The sequence below is a fragment of the Crinia signifera genome, chromosome 4 (genome assembly GCF_055691185.1).
Source record: "Crinia signifera chromosome 4, ASM5569118v1, whole genome shotgun sequence".
Taxonomy (NCBI): Eukaryota; Metazoa; Chordata; class Amphibia; order Anura; family Myobatrachidae; genus Crinia; species Crinia signifera.
Genome location: NC_139220.1, coordinates 314,434,794 through 314,449,543, shown reverse-complemented (window position 1 = coordinate 314,449,543; position 14,750 = coordinate 314,434,794). Strand labels below are relative to the sequence as shown.

Below are 14,750 nucleotides of genomic sequence, written 5' to 3'. Positions count from 1 at the left end.
CACAGCTGTCAAGTGGGGGGTTCAGTCACAGGCTTGGGGCCCTTTGTGTAACTGCCCATTATGCCTAGTGGAAAACACTGCAATGCATTTAGTATAAAATTAATTTCAACCCCGCTATTTTAACTCCTTGTGGTTTGTAGAGAGCGACAGTATACAACACAGATGAGTGAAAATAATGATGTCAGAGGGTTAGGCAGTCGGCTGGTACAGTACTTCCAACATTACCGTGCCATTGGTCAAAAAGTCTGAACTTGTGATACATGTACCCAGTGTGTGATTAGCTGTATTTTGTAAATGCCATATTCAAAAAATGTTTGACACAAAACATGTGGCGGGTCAAGAGCAACCTCTGTTGTATATTAAAATTAACATTAAATTATTTTGAGCTCTGCAATTCTCTTACGTCAGATTTTATATTTCTAGGTCCATCATCCTCATATTTTCCTGTACAGCAGCCAAATAACATCACAGCTGACACAGAAGGTTCTGTGACTCTCAACTGCTCATACAGACATAACAGTGATTACAGAGATACAGACGTCCTGTGGGTCAGAGCTTACTGGATAGTGAACAGCACCAGTGGCCCTTATGCCTACCACCCCTACCAGGAAATGGTCCATCCCAGGTATAGGGGAAGAACAGAGATACAGGGATTAGCAGACCTCCGCATACAGGGGGTGCAGAGAGACGACAATGCCACCTACTACTGCTTTCTGATGATCAAGCTGTGCACAAGAAATGAAGTACATGAACACAGAGCTGCACATGGAGAAGGAACCAGACTGATCTTGACTGATCATGACCAGACTTATCGTGACCAGAATGACCGTGGAGGTAACAATATAATCAATGACATACTGTAGTATAACTATAAAAAATGTGTGGCTCCTATCCACTAGTGTATAAACTTGGGAAATGTTCTACACCTGTTAACTCTCTGTGCCACATACAGTACTCTGTGATCTTATAAGCCACATTTCCACAGAACCTGCATTGTTGTACATTGCAGTGATACATACCTACCTGCGTTGTAACGGCCCCAATAAACTATGAGATTTGTGCCCGATCTCACCCAATTCCAGTGGATCGGCCCGTGAAATCGTGCCAAATCGCATGTGTATGACATCTGATCTGATGTGCGATCCCATGTGCATCGGATCAGATCCGGGGATCATACAAACTGCACATAAGATAAATCTTGCGTGCATCCACCAGCGGCACATCGTGGGTGTTTTTAAGCACCCACAATGTATTGCATCTGATGAGGGTGTACTCCGAGAGCCGGGCAGGGGAACACAGAGAGCTGAGCAGAGGGCTAATTTAAATAAAAAAAAACATACAGTTGGAGCCCCTGTCAACTTTGTTCCTTATGTCGTGGCTCACCATGGCTAGCCATGACTATCCTAGTGTTCTCAGCAGCAATACAATACATAGAATAATACAGTGTGGGATTAGCATAGTAATCCTATTACTCACTTAATCCAATTAACAGGCTAAATGAGGAGGGCTCCATGTGTACATATGAATAGGCAGCAGCTGATTGGCTGAGAAATCTTCTGCCGGGTTGTTCCTAGTTAGACCCGTGTCCAAATCCCAGATGCAACCCAGCATTTGTGATGTGAAAGGTATATGATGCCTACACCTCAGCAGCAGCTACATATGCACCTGCATGAGTCGCATTACTATACTACTATATTATAAACCCCTGTCACTCCCTGCTCTGCCTAGTCTGGTGCAGCCAGGTGTAAACACAATCCAGGTCCAAAAACTGTGCATATGAGATTAAAATCTCACACTCTCTTATGTTATGCAAGTTGGGCTACATGCAAATCCAGGGAGTATTTACCCTGAACAGAATCAATATAAAGTAAAAAAAAAAGTAGAAGTTGAATTGCTGTTAATTGTTTACAGTTTAATTGTTTAATTGTTAATTGTTTAACTGTCTTTAGTGAAGAGTTACAATTGTTTCCCTGGATTATGTTTGTTTGATATTATCTTTCAGCACATTTTCTGGAGAAAATACAGAATCTAGTGATCATTGCTTCTGCCTGTGCCCTGGGCCTTCTGGTCATCCTGTGTGTGATCCTGATTATCTTGAAGGCAAAAGGTGAGAAGACCATTTTATTTTCCCTTATGGGGCCTTCAAACGAGGAGATGTGCTGATGAACAATCTGAGTGATGTTGGTTATGGTTTTTACGGGGTACTCGGTCCTGCGCGCCTCCTTCGGCTGCCTGATGATTATCACTAAGGTCACCCTCAGACCTTTAGGTTATGGAAATTGGAGAAAAATGGGTGTGATAATCGTACTGGGCGCCAAAGTTAAAATATAACAGGGTTTATTGGTACAAAATGTTTATTGGTACAAAATGTTAAGAACATATAAAATGCATATAAACATATAAAATGCAATGCAGTGTATGCAAGTATGATTCTTCTTACCCCTAAGGGTATTTGGAGCCAGCAAGGATTTCCATGCCACATTTCCATCCTTGCTGGCTCCAAATACCCTTAGGGATAAGAAGAATCACACTTGCTTGTGATATTCAGATCTTTTTCCCAATTCTGAAGAGAGGGCACAGCTTGCTGTGAATCATTTTGTTGTAAAATTTGATATAAGGAGGAGATTTATGTGGATAGGGTGGGAGGGGGAGACACATAATCTTTCAAAAGGGGATAATTCTCTGGCCGCTTGTGTTAGGGTGTTTTTTGTGTGGAGAAAGTGTCATACCTGGAGGTATTTCCAGAAGTCGGATTGTGGTATATCCCATTTTTGCTGAATATTGGAGAATTGCATTACTACAGAGTTCTGTGTGAGCTGACCTAGTCTAAAGAGGACTTCCAGTGCCCAGAGTTTGTAATGGGAAAGAATGAGGCCTGGGGTGAAAGCGGGGTTCCCCAGGAAAGATGTGAGAGGACCTATGTCTTAGGAGATATTAGGCTTGTTGCGTAAAGTCTTCCAGGAAATCAATGTAGGAGATATGGTCGGATGAATATGCGGGAGTCTAGGAAGGGATGGGAGCCAGGGGAAAATTTCAGGATACTGTTGGGCGCAAAGGCCCTCCAGAACCACCCATTGTTTGATGTCCCTGCTACGCGTCCAGTCTAGGACTCTGCTAAGCATAATGGCTTGGCGATATTTTTTAATATCAGGGAGTTGAAATCCACCTTGAGCGGTTGACCGCATCAATGTATATTTTCTAATCCTGGGGGTCTTCCTAGCCCATACGAACTGTTGAATTAAGGATTGAATGGCTCTAAACCAGGAGTCTGGGATTGTTAGATTATTTTTTGCATTTTTAAATATAATAACACAGCATCATTTTTATGTTATGTTTGGTTATATTATGGAGCCATCAATAAAAGATGAATGGTTAAATTTAGGCACAAAAGTGAATAATAATTAAATGAGTGTTGTATGACCGTCTCCCTGAAGCGGAGACGGACAGGTTCCCGTTGCCCCGCCCCCTGGAAACTGAGATGCGCGTACGCGCAAGATGCATGCATGTCTCAGTCAGATGGAGCTCCTTCTTGCTGGTGGATCGCCAGCGGTGACAGTCTGGCGATTCGCCAGCAAGAGGGAGCCCGGCTCTATCTGTACTTTACTATTCAAGTGGGCATAAAATTCGATTACATGGAGTGCCAAGCATATCGAGCCATGGGAGGGGACACTACACTTATTTGGTGTCCATTTCGATATATGTTGACATAGACACCCCCAAAAAAGTGAAAAAACTCATATCAACCTAGTTACCGTCGATCTAACACTTGAGTCTAACTTTCGTTACTGTCGATCTAGACACTATTGACTATCTTTAGGCATCTAACTAGGGCCCTTATTCTGATCTGTGCGGATATTCCCGCATTCTTACGGAGCGGTCCGCACGCCACGGTGTTCTGCCGCGTGCGGCCATCGTCCGTAGAAACGCCCACGGGTCCTCCGCATTCGGACGGACTCACTCTTTAAGAACAGGGCGTGTTTACGGACGACATACAAACCATGCGTGTGCGGGAGAAACACTCAGATTCTGCACGGTATTACAGAGTATTACAGAGTATGCTCGGGAATACCGCATCCGAACGGGAGCCAAGCGGTGCTACCGCACGTAAGCGGAGTATTTACGCCAAACAACCCACTATTATGTATCTTCTGCAATACATCACATGACCCACTTATTCAATTACCTATCCTCATAAAAAACTTCTTATTTTGAATTGGAATCAATTAGATGGCAATATATCCTTACAAGCATGCCTAACACATGCATTGCACACATTAACCCTTACAGCAATTGAAGTGCAATGGTTTCTATTAAAGCACTGACAAGCGTCCTATTAGTGAGTAATGAGTAAAGGAGTCGATTCTATTGGGTTCAGGTGTTAATGCTTGTAGTCATTAGGCGTACGTTCGCCTACCGCATGAACGAGTGGTGTCCGCAAAGCAATAGTACACTTGTGGACACCGCACATTTCTTCCCTTTTTGATCGCGTGCATTCGGAGTGGTATCCGAATGTACGCCCCCCAACATAAGTGTACTCCCCCGTGTCCGCCCATGTTTCCGCCCCGTTTTGCCCACTTTGAAACTACGCCCATGTGTCATTCCGCATGACGCCCATAATACGCCCATATTTCCCGACTGATTGCGGGGAACAGTTTGGGACGGGATTTGGCCGAACTGGTACGGAGTCAAGGCCTGGCACATGCGCGTTGCGTTCTCCACGCATGCGCAGACGGCGTAAAGACGCCATCCGAAAGTATGCGGTAAAGTACGCGTCAATCAGAATAAGGGCCTAGAAGAGTGGTGTCCGCAAAGCAATAGTACACTTGTGGACACCGCACATTTCTTCCCTTTTTGATCGCGTGCATTCGGAGTGGTATCCGAATGTACGCCCCCCAACATAAGTGTACTCCCCCGTGTCCGCCCATGTTTCCGCCCCGTTTTGCCCACTTTGAAACTACGCCCATGTGTCATTCCGCATGACGCCCATAATACGCCCATATTTCCCGACTGATTGCGGGGAACAGTTTGGGACGGGATTTGGCCGAACTGGTACGGAGTCAAGGCCTGGCACATGCGCGTTGCGTTCTCCACGCATGCGCAGACGGCGTAAAGACGCCATCCGAAAGTATGCGGTAAAGTACGCGTCAATCAGAATAAGGGCCTAGAAGCGTTTGACCAATAGTGGTCAACCACGTGATTGTAAATCTAGATGCCATCAATCTGCTATACCAGAACCCTAGGATTCCACTTGCAGGGTTCAGAACTGGTGTAGTTCAAGGTTAACAGTGTCAAGGTCGACATAGAAAAAGGTAGATGCAAGCAAAAGGTCAACAGAAACATTCAACACAAAAATGTTTACATGTTTTTTTTGGTACTTATGTAGTACCCGGGCGCCCACTAAGCACTTTGCTTAGTGTGGTATTCTCCGTAAGAAGATCACATCGCATTACCCGTTTTAGTGTTAGAAGATGCGTGTGATAAGATGTTACTAAGTAATTTATTCACTGCTCTTTTCCCGCCTGTTAAACGATGCATGAGATGCATTACCTGTAGTATAATTTCTACACCCCCCCCCCCCCCATATACATTACCTGTACTATAATTTTTACACCCCCCACTATCCAAGCCACCGCTAAGCCTTATCAGTGTGGCATTACCCCACTATCCATGCTACCCCAAAGCATGGATAGTGGGGTAATGCCGACATGGATAGTGGGGGTATGAAAAGGATGGGAGGATGTGTTCTGCGGCCCTTCGCGGGGCTCCCTGCGCTCGCCACGCTTCAGGGTGGCGTGGATAGTGGGAGGGTTTAAGGAACACATTCACAGCAGTCATACAACACTTCTGAAACAGCAATGCGGACACATGTTAACGTTAAACTTTCAATTTACTGAATAATAATTATCATAAAATATAACAAGAATAATGAAAAGATTATGAACAATAATATCAATAATAAAAAATTAAAGAATGATATGAATAATGATTAAAAGATTACGAACAATATAATAAGAAAAGATTATATAATGATAAAAAAGGCAGACGCTGAGAGGGCACTGCAGTAGCCTTTGGCAATAGGGTCACAGCATGTAAGATTCTTTGAAAAGGATCTTCTGCTCCTAAACTTTTCCCCCACATAAACTCCTGTAGATAGGATTGTAAGTGGTGCCTTGCAGTGCCTCTCTGTCTTTCATTGCACCATTTGACAGCCCCCACATCCGCTCTATATTTTGGGTATGTACCCCTGATTCAGGGTTGACAAAATTATAGCGGTGATTCACCCTGGAACGTTCATACCCTGCCTGATGCAGTTCTTGGGTATTATATGCCCTCCAGCAGTCAGAATAGATGACGGACCCTGGAGCGACATTTGCATTGATGGCAGACATAAGTGTTGTGGCGTCAATGGCGGTCAGGAAGCAGGCTCCTGTCTCCCTGCATCTACCACCGAATACCCATTGCTGAGGCATTATACTTCCTCTTTACAAAAAGGGTCTCATCCACCTCCACCACCAGGCCAGGGCCTTCAATTTGGGTCTGTGGCTGTGACAGCAGATCCATGGTGCAGGCCTCCCTCATGAGGCCATTGTATTGCACCGTCGTCTTAATAGACATATTTAGCTCCCTCTGACAGTAATCCACACTGGTAAGCTCCTGTGCCCAGGAGTACAGAAACTGGACCAGGGTCAGGAACGGCAGCCGGCATCCAGGGAACCAATGGTCTGCTCGGATGCTGACCTTCCGGCAACACTTTTTGTGGCAGCGCCACGTCCCTTCCTTGACAGAAAGCCTCATTGGATGCCCATTAACGCAAGTATGCATAACAGGCAGCAATTTCTTTTCTTGAAAAAAAAGCACAGATGGGAGACAGACGTTTGACTTTCTCATACTAATTCTGCTAATTACTTTCAGGTGTTCTGTGTAAGAAGAAAAGAAGCCGGTGAGTACAGCACAGCAATATGACCAGCCAGCCATCTCCCTGCCCCCTCAATATCCAATGAACAACTCCTTAACATTTTGTATGTCTGTACAGATGTGTCCTCATTACCAGCAGCTCCTTTTTACATCTGGGTGAGCCAGGGGACACATTTTATGCAAGGTCCGCCGGCCGTCACATGAACAGGCTAGTCAACCCTGGAATGATGGAGTTGGGACCCCCCAATATAGGGGTCCCCACCCCGGTTTAACCTATCCAGGGCTGAAGCCTGTGGATGTGTCCGGCACCCCTGGACTAGTAATTTTGTAGTAAAAAATAGAATTCAAATGTAACATTGGATTGTGCTGTGGAACAACAAGTCCCAGCAAGCCTCCACCGCATGCAGGGACTTGGAGAACGACAAGTCCCAGCATGTGGAGCCTTAAAGGGCCCACTGGGACTTTTAGTCCCACAGCATGACCAATGTTACAATACTTACCTGACACCCAGACCATTACAGCTATATTCCATACATTCATACACCATTCACGCACACAAAGTACAGTAAGTAAAAGTTAGTTTAATTTATATTGCTCACTTTCTCTAACAGGACTCAAGGCGCTTCCACAAACATACATATACTCACCTTGCTACACTCCCCTGCAGGCCTGTCCTTTTCTTGTAGGATTGGGGGTGCAAACATCCTAACCCCAAACTGGATAATTACACACTATTACATAAAGCTGCAAATGCTACATTATAGCACTTTGTGTACAGATTCAGAGACTAAGTCGCACATGGGCAGAGCCATCTTGACGACATTGTGGACCCTAGGCAAAGCAGAGCACTTTCTGGGTCTCTACTTAAGTTAACAACAAAAAAATTGGCTGTAGGCCAATAGCAGCTCTGATTTTGTGTAATCTACAACCAAAGCAGCCGCATTCGGATGGTGTGAGGGATACATACGGTAGGCGGGGTTAAGAACACTCGGTTTCTGTCCGAAATACGCATCCATCCGAATCAACTAGAATAAGGGCCCATGTTCCTGTAATTTCTCTATTTATCAAAAAAAGAAGAAAAAAGGCAGTTGTAGGTGGATGCACTTCGATCAGAAAGATTTGAATATTCTTATGTTTAAATAAACATTGGATTTAAAACCGTGGGGACTTCAGTTGTCTTTATTTATTTAGTTTTGACAAGGAGTTACCCACCACTTTGCGAAATAAAGGGTAAAAAATCAAGACATACATACACACATAAAGTGACGAAAGTAAAGATTGGTGTTGAAAAAGATTTAAAACGTGTAGGCAGGTTAGATAGGAGGATGTAGAGTGTGATGTTCAGGGATAGTTCCCGTTGGGCATATGCCTTGATAATTATATGTCACACTGTTAAAAAGACTGGAAAGATTTTTTTTAGTATTTTCTATTGGCCTTAGTAGGCTGAGCAGTGTTGGATCTGTCATTTTATTTATTTTAACAAGAAGAGTGTTTTGATACAGTCTTTGTAACCATCAGTGGATACATTGTATTGCCATCTCATTCCTATCTGGCTTATTGCCCAGATTGGGGATTTTTTGTTTGCTCAAGGGAGAGCAAACACAAGACTTGAAAAGGCTTTGTGGGTGCACTCTTGTTTATGTATATGAAGTTAATTAAAACTTAACATTTATTTTGATCTATTAATATAAGGTAGCCAAGGTTTAAACGATTTAAAGAGTGGAGTATAAAGGGTGAAAAAGGTAGATGAATGTAAATTTTTAAATTCTCGAGCACCAGTCGTAAAGTATATACAAAGTATAAAATGTTGTGTGATGGTACTTTTTGCTGTTCACACCTTACTCTCCATTCGGCGCATTACGTCCTCATCGACATTGATATATGGACAATGTGATTGTGGGCGAAAATGAATGGTTTGGGTCCCCAGTCGGTTTAAATAACCTATAGGGATATATGTTGCCCCAGCAACAATTTTTGTTGGTATTATCACAGCTTGTATTGCTCATGCAGTAGGCGTGTCCAGTACAATTTGCTTAGGGATACCTCTATTGATACCACACCAGGGGTTCTTCAGGGGTCTCCCACACGAATACTATTCTGGCCCATCACTGATTTGTTTCCAAGTTCGGGAAGTTTTTTAGCAGTTCCAGTGAGGTATGGTGGTATTTTTCTGAGGGTTGATACCCAAAATTCCAATTGCCTGGTTAACTGCGTTTAGAGCATTAATAGCTGACTGGATACCTGGGTTTTATTGACCACCAATAGATTTTAAGCTATATATTCATCCTCAATATTGCTGAATTATTAACATAGCACTGGAAAAAGTTCGAGGGCACGTTGTTTCAACTGAAGACTTGTCATTCCAACGTACAGGAAGTCACAGTCACAGGTGATGCAATATATTACGTTCTTGCTTTTACAATTGAAGTATCCCTTGATAGGTATCAATTGTCCATATTTATCCTTTATTGTAGTTGTGTTCTTGATATGTTGACATATTTTGCATCCTCCACAGGGAAAACTGCCATCAGGAAAAGTGTTCTTCGTTTTTGGTCCAGAGAAATGACTGTGAACTAGTTGATCCTTGAGACTGGGTGCTCTTCTCCAGCTCATGTTGACTTTGCTGTCCAATTTCGTAGCTAGGTAATTGTCGCTCAGAATTATTGGCCAGTGCTTCTGTATGATGCTCTTGATTTCACGCCATTCTGCACAGAAATTGCCAACGAATCGAATTGTGGTGTCGTCTTTTTTAGTTGCCGAATTATCATTTTTGAAGAGGATTTGTGACCTTTCTATCCCAGCCACCGTTTGTTGTGCCTTTTTAATGGATCTTTTGGAGTATCCCATCTCCCTCAGTCTGTTGCTGAGGTCATTGCAGTTTTGTTGGTATACTTCTTCATTGGAACAATTCCTCCGGAGTCTTAAGAATTCTCCTTTGGGAATATTGGCGATTGTCGGTGGAAAGTGTGCGCTTGAGTTGAATAACAGGCTGTTCGTTGAGGTTGATTTCCGAAAAAGTTCTGTGTTCACCATATTACCTTCCCCTCTATATATCTTGAGATCCAGAAAGGTTATACTTGTTCGACTGTATTCGGATGTTAATCTCAAGTTGAGTTCATTGTTGTTAAGGTGTTTCAGGAATTGGTTTAGATGTGCTTCGGTTCCCCTCCAAATCATCAGAATGTCATCTATGTATCGCATCTACACAGTGATGCATTCTTCATAGATGTGGTTGTTCTCATGAAAAATGAACTCCCGCTCCCACCATCCAAGGAAGAGGTTGGCATATGTGGGGGCACAGGCCTCCCCCATAGCTGTGCCCCTCCCCTGGATGTAGAAGCGGTTGTTGAAAGTAAAATAATTTTTGTGCAACACAAAGTCCATAAGTTTAGAGAGAAAAGGAGAACGGGGTCTAAACCAATCTGCGCAAAGAGAGCTGCCTGTATTTCTTTTTCAAGTGGAAAGGTCCACCCAGGCCTTTTTAAAAGACTTAAGGAGTGAAAGAATTCTTGAAAATTGAAATATAGGCGCTGTAAACAAATTAGGAATATATAAAGAGGCTAATACTCCCCTATTTCGGTTCTTCTGTCGTCTTCCTTTTTATCCCTTGTCTCGTGTTGTGATATGAAATGACAAGAAAAAGGGGAGAAAGAGGGCAAATTCCCTTGTGTAATCCTGTTTTGACTAATTGGTCAAATTTAATCAACTTCTATAATAATCAGAGAGGATATAAATCGATGGAGTGTGGGGGTTATATCCCCCTTTCAAATGCACTCACACTGTAGTGAATTTCAACAGCTTATAATATATCTCATGCAGTAAAAAAGTCCATAAGTTGTATGAGGAAATCCTGGAAATCACCTGATCCTTCCATTTGAAGAAAGTATTTAACTGCCTGTAGGCCCAAGTCATGTCTTATGCAGGTGTACAATGCTTCGACATCAGGACTTACTAGGATCTCCGTTTCATCCAGGCATACATCATGAAGCTTCCTTAGGACGTCGGCTGTGTCCTGTACATAGAACGGGAGGGTCGTAACATGCTGTCGTAAGTGTGTATCTAAAAAGATACAGGCTTTCTCAATGAGGGCTCCATTTCCTGACACTATTGGGCGTCCTGGCGGTTCTGTGATGTTCTTGTGGACCTTCGGCAGTAGATAAAAGGTCGCCGTACGGGGATTTGGGTTAGCCAGAAAAGCATGTTCAGTTTTTGTGATGGTCCCATTCATTACTGCATTTTTGATGATTTTATCATATTGTCTTTTGAATTTTGAAGTCGGGTCGAAGAGGGTCTTAGTATAACACGAGGTATCTTCTAACTGTCTATTGACTTCCTTCAGATATAAGGAGGTTGGCCATAGATATAAGGAGGATGGCTTCCTGTTCCTGTTCAGACCAGGTGTCTATTGGGGGGTCCCTTCTTTTTTGGCATAAAATTTTGTGAGTAAGAGCTTTCGACTGAAGAGTTGAAGATTGGTTTCCCACTGAAAACGGTCGAAATTGCTGGTGGGACAGAAGGTCAAACCTTTCTGTAGTACATTATGTTGTACGTCTGATAGTATATGTTGTGATAAATTTATTATCTGTAATTTGGATACTTCGGATTCTCTGCTTCCCTGGCCCTCAGTGGGTAGCGGTTTGGCATTCGTGGTTCCCATCTGGTGAAGTCCCTTCTTCTTCTTCTTTTTGGCATGTCTTGTTTTTCTTTTGGACCCCTGTTTCCCCGGCCAAAGTCTAAAAAATGGCCAGAGGCTGAATAGCTTGTGGATTGATGGTATTGTCCCTGTTCACTGGGTGGCCTTGGTATTAATCCGTCTCCCCGATGGGAGCTGTCGTCACTCTGATCGTCTGTGCTCGAAAAATCAGTTTCAGATGTTGATGGAGGATATCTTTGCGATCCCCAGTTATAGTTTCTTCTCCCCCAGTGAAAGACGTGTCCGGTCTGGAAATAAGTCTGATCTCTATAGAATTTGCTCTTCTTCCATTCTATGATCGTTTTTTCATACTATTCAAGATCTTTTTTGTTTTTTTTCGAACTGTATCTGAAAAGCAGGGGACTGTTCCCAGGGTTCTAGTTTTTTACCTAGGGTTTCAATATCTTTTGAGATGGCTTCTAAAGTCAGATGGTTGTGTTGAATGAGTATGCCCATCAATTCTTGGGAGCACTTAAGTAAGCTATTCTCCCATTCTTTTTTGAGGCTTTCAGTACACAGTTCAAAGGCAGGGAAGGTCTTTGGCCTAAGTCCCCTTGGTGTGATTTTCTGACGGCAGTAGTTCTCCAGACTTGTCAAATCCCAGTTAACCCTGGTTTGACGTTGTAATGTATATTTTAGTTTCGTTAAATCATCAGTCCAATTTGACTCTGGGATAGTTTCACCCACGGTGGTGGGAAAAATATTATCCAAATTATCTGTCCTCCGTTTCTGTTGTAGTTCGTTCTTTAAGCTGAAACTCGAGACCTCAGTATTTGTTTAGGACTGCAGGGTGGGGTTTGGAACCGCACAGACTTTTAGTGTTTGTTTAACAATTTCTGAAGGACCAACATTAAGACTATACTAAGTGAGATTCTAATAGTCATGTGGTTGGTGGTGCACCCATGATTTCAGTATAGCAACTGAATGGGGATTTTTTGTTTGCTCAAGGGAGAGCAAACACAAGACTTGAAAAGGCTTTGTGGGCGCACTCTTGTTTATTAACATAACATTAACATAACATTATTGCCCAGATTCTCAGGTAGGCAACAATGTATATTTTACACAGTAAGTAAGATGTTTTATACTTCCACTGAATATGCAGTCTTAAATATACAAGTGGGTACGAACCCTTTATTAATAGCACTGTACTGCTGGCAAATTGCCTAAAAGTTACAGTTTTTAAACAGCATTTATATGTATCAGCGCAGGCACACTCTTAACCTCTGCCAATTACACCTGTCTGGCCAGTATTGACATTTGACAGTGGATCAGAGATATACAGTATTTTTGCCTTAAGTCTGGTGGTGTGCTGCACTATGCTGCTTACTTATACTCAGTGCGTCCCCCGCAGGTTGCCCTGGGGTGGGATACTGCGTGAGCAGAGGTCCTACAGTCTATCAAACAGTGAATCTGACAATTAACAAATACAAATACACAAACTACATCATATCATCCTACAAACTGCCTAACATGGGTCTAGAACACGTGTTTCGCATAGGTGCTCCCTCAAGCTAGCCAGGTATGTAGTGAAAGCATCACTTCCTCTTATATCTTTATCTTGCTATAAAATCTCACACTCTAGTCCACTCCACCTATCCTCATACAGTTATCTTCTTATCATCCTAGTCCCAGCGTGCAAATGGACATCGGTGACCAGCCAGATAAAGGTAACTCAGGCTCATTCTCTTACTGACTCACATACAATCATAGGCTGGAAATGCCAGCACTAGACTCTTCGACTGGTCCTGGTTCCTAAAATACTGTATGGGGGAGCTTAGGGGTCCCCCCATATTTTTTTAAAGGAGTCCATTAGCCAGGAAGGTAATCCCACAGCCAAGCACATGTTAATATTGGTACTTGAAGTCATAGCATTACCCCCCTAACTATTCAGCCCTGGCTAGGGATTCCTTAGCAGTGGAGGTCAAGTTCATAGTTTTTCAGTGTAAAAATAAGATTTAACATAGTCTTTTACAAGGTCCCAGCAAGTCACCCGTTTACGCTGGTACTCAGATAACCACAATACAGGGCATTAAATGGCCTGCTGGTGTCCATAGTTATACTGTAAAAAGAAAATTAAGCTAAAGACAGGATACACACATCATAGAAAGTATACTTTAATAAAGCATGCAGGCACACTCACATACACACACATACTTACATACCCTCCAACTGTACGGGTTTAGCCAGTACAATACCGTTTTTTAACGGTCTGTACCGGCTAAATCAATACCGAACGTATCAGTTTTTTGGCTGTTGCCCCTCAGCTGTCACTGTTGAGGCAGCACGGAGGCAAACAGCGGAGTGGTGGTGTCACTGAAGGTGGCACCGAAAGAAGAGGGGCTGGCTTGAGGGGCTGAATGCAGTTCAGAACTAAACTTTTACACTGGCAACACTGCAGACAATGGTAGCCGTCTTCGAGGCACCACAGCCAATCACAGCGAAGCACCACAGACAATCACAGTGCAGGGGGCATTTGGGGATTTGAATCATGCCCATGCATAAGCGTAAGTGCGTGAGCGGCGGTACATGGGCTATGGTAACGGGAGGACTCGGGAGCACAGGTAAACGGGGTCCTTAGAGCCATGTAGGGGTGTAATAGATGATGCAGTGTGAACAGTACACATTCGCAAAGGGGACGTGGCCACACCTACCATTCCCATGCCCCCTTTCTGAATGTGTAACGGTTTCTGCCCTTCAAATGTTGGAGGGTATGATACTTACCTATAATCCCCCGTTGCCCTTCGGTCCTCTTATCCAAGAAAAATCCCTGGTAGCTTTAAAAATAAAAAATAAACTACTCACCTGTTGCAGTGTAGATCATGTCCTTTTCGTTCCATGTAGGCCACATAGTAGTCACCTGTATTATCGTCACTGCTTCCCAAATGCCCGGAAGCTAGGTGCTTCTCTCATTGAAAACAATAGAGTTTTGATTGGCTGAGAGAGGTGAGTCTCCTAATAAATAAGCGCTACCAACTTCAATGGTGTATCTTATAATGGGAACCACAAGGTTACTAATGGTAAAAACTTGTTAGGGGGAGGGTTTAATTATACAGATGAAGAGACCAATATAAGAATACAGTATCCCCTACCTGTGGCCTTGCATCTATGGCTAGTGTAGCCTGGCGGTATTTTAAAAAAAATT

The 14,750-nt window shown here is 43.3% G+C and overlaps 1 protein-coding gene across 1 annotated transcript in view; it reads left to right on the top strand.

The window, feature by feature from the left end:
• The window catches only part of LOC146075867 (uncharacterized), a 124,964-nt gene that overhangs the window by 95,233 nt on the left and 14,981 nt on the right, over window positions 1-14,750 (top strand). The window contains exons 4-7 of the mRNA XM_083185533.1: window positions 424-834; window positions 2,003-2,107; window positions 6,913-6,940; window positions 13,235-13,275. Of these exons, the coding sequence (XP_083041659.1) occupies window positions 424-834; window positions 2,003-2,107; window positions 6,913-6,940; window positions 13,235-13,275 (585 nt within the window). The remainder of the gene's footprint in view (window positions 1-423; window positions 835-2,002; window positions 2,108-6,912; window positions 6,941-13,234; window positions 13,276-14,750) is intronic.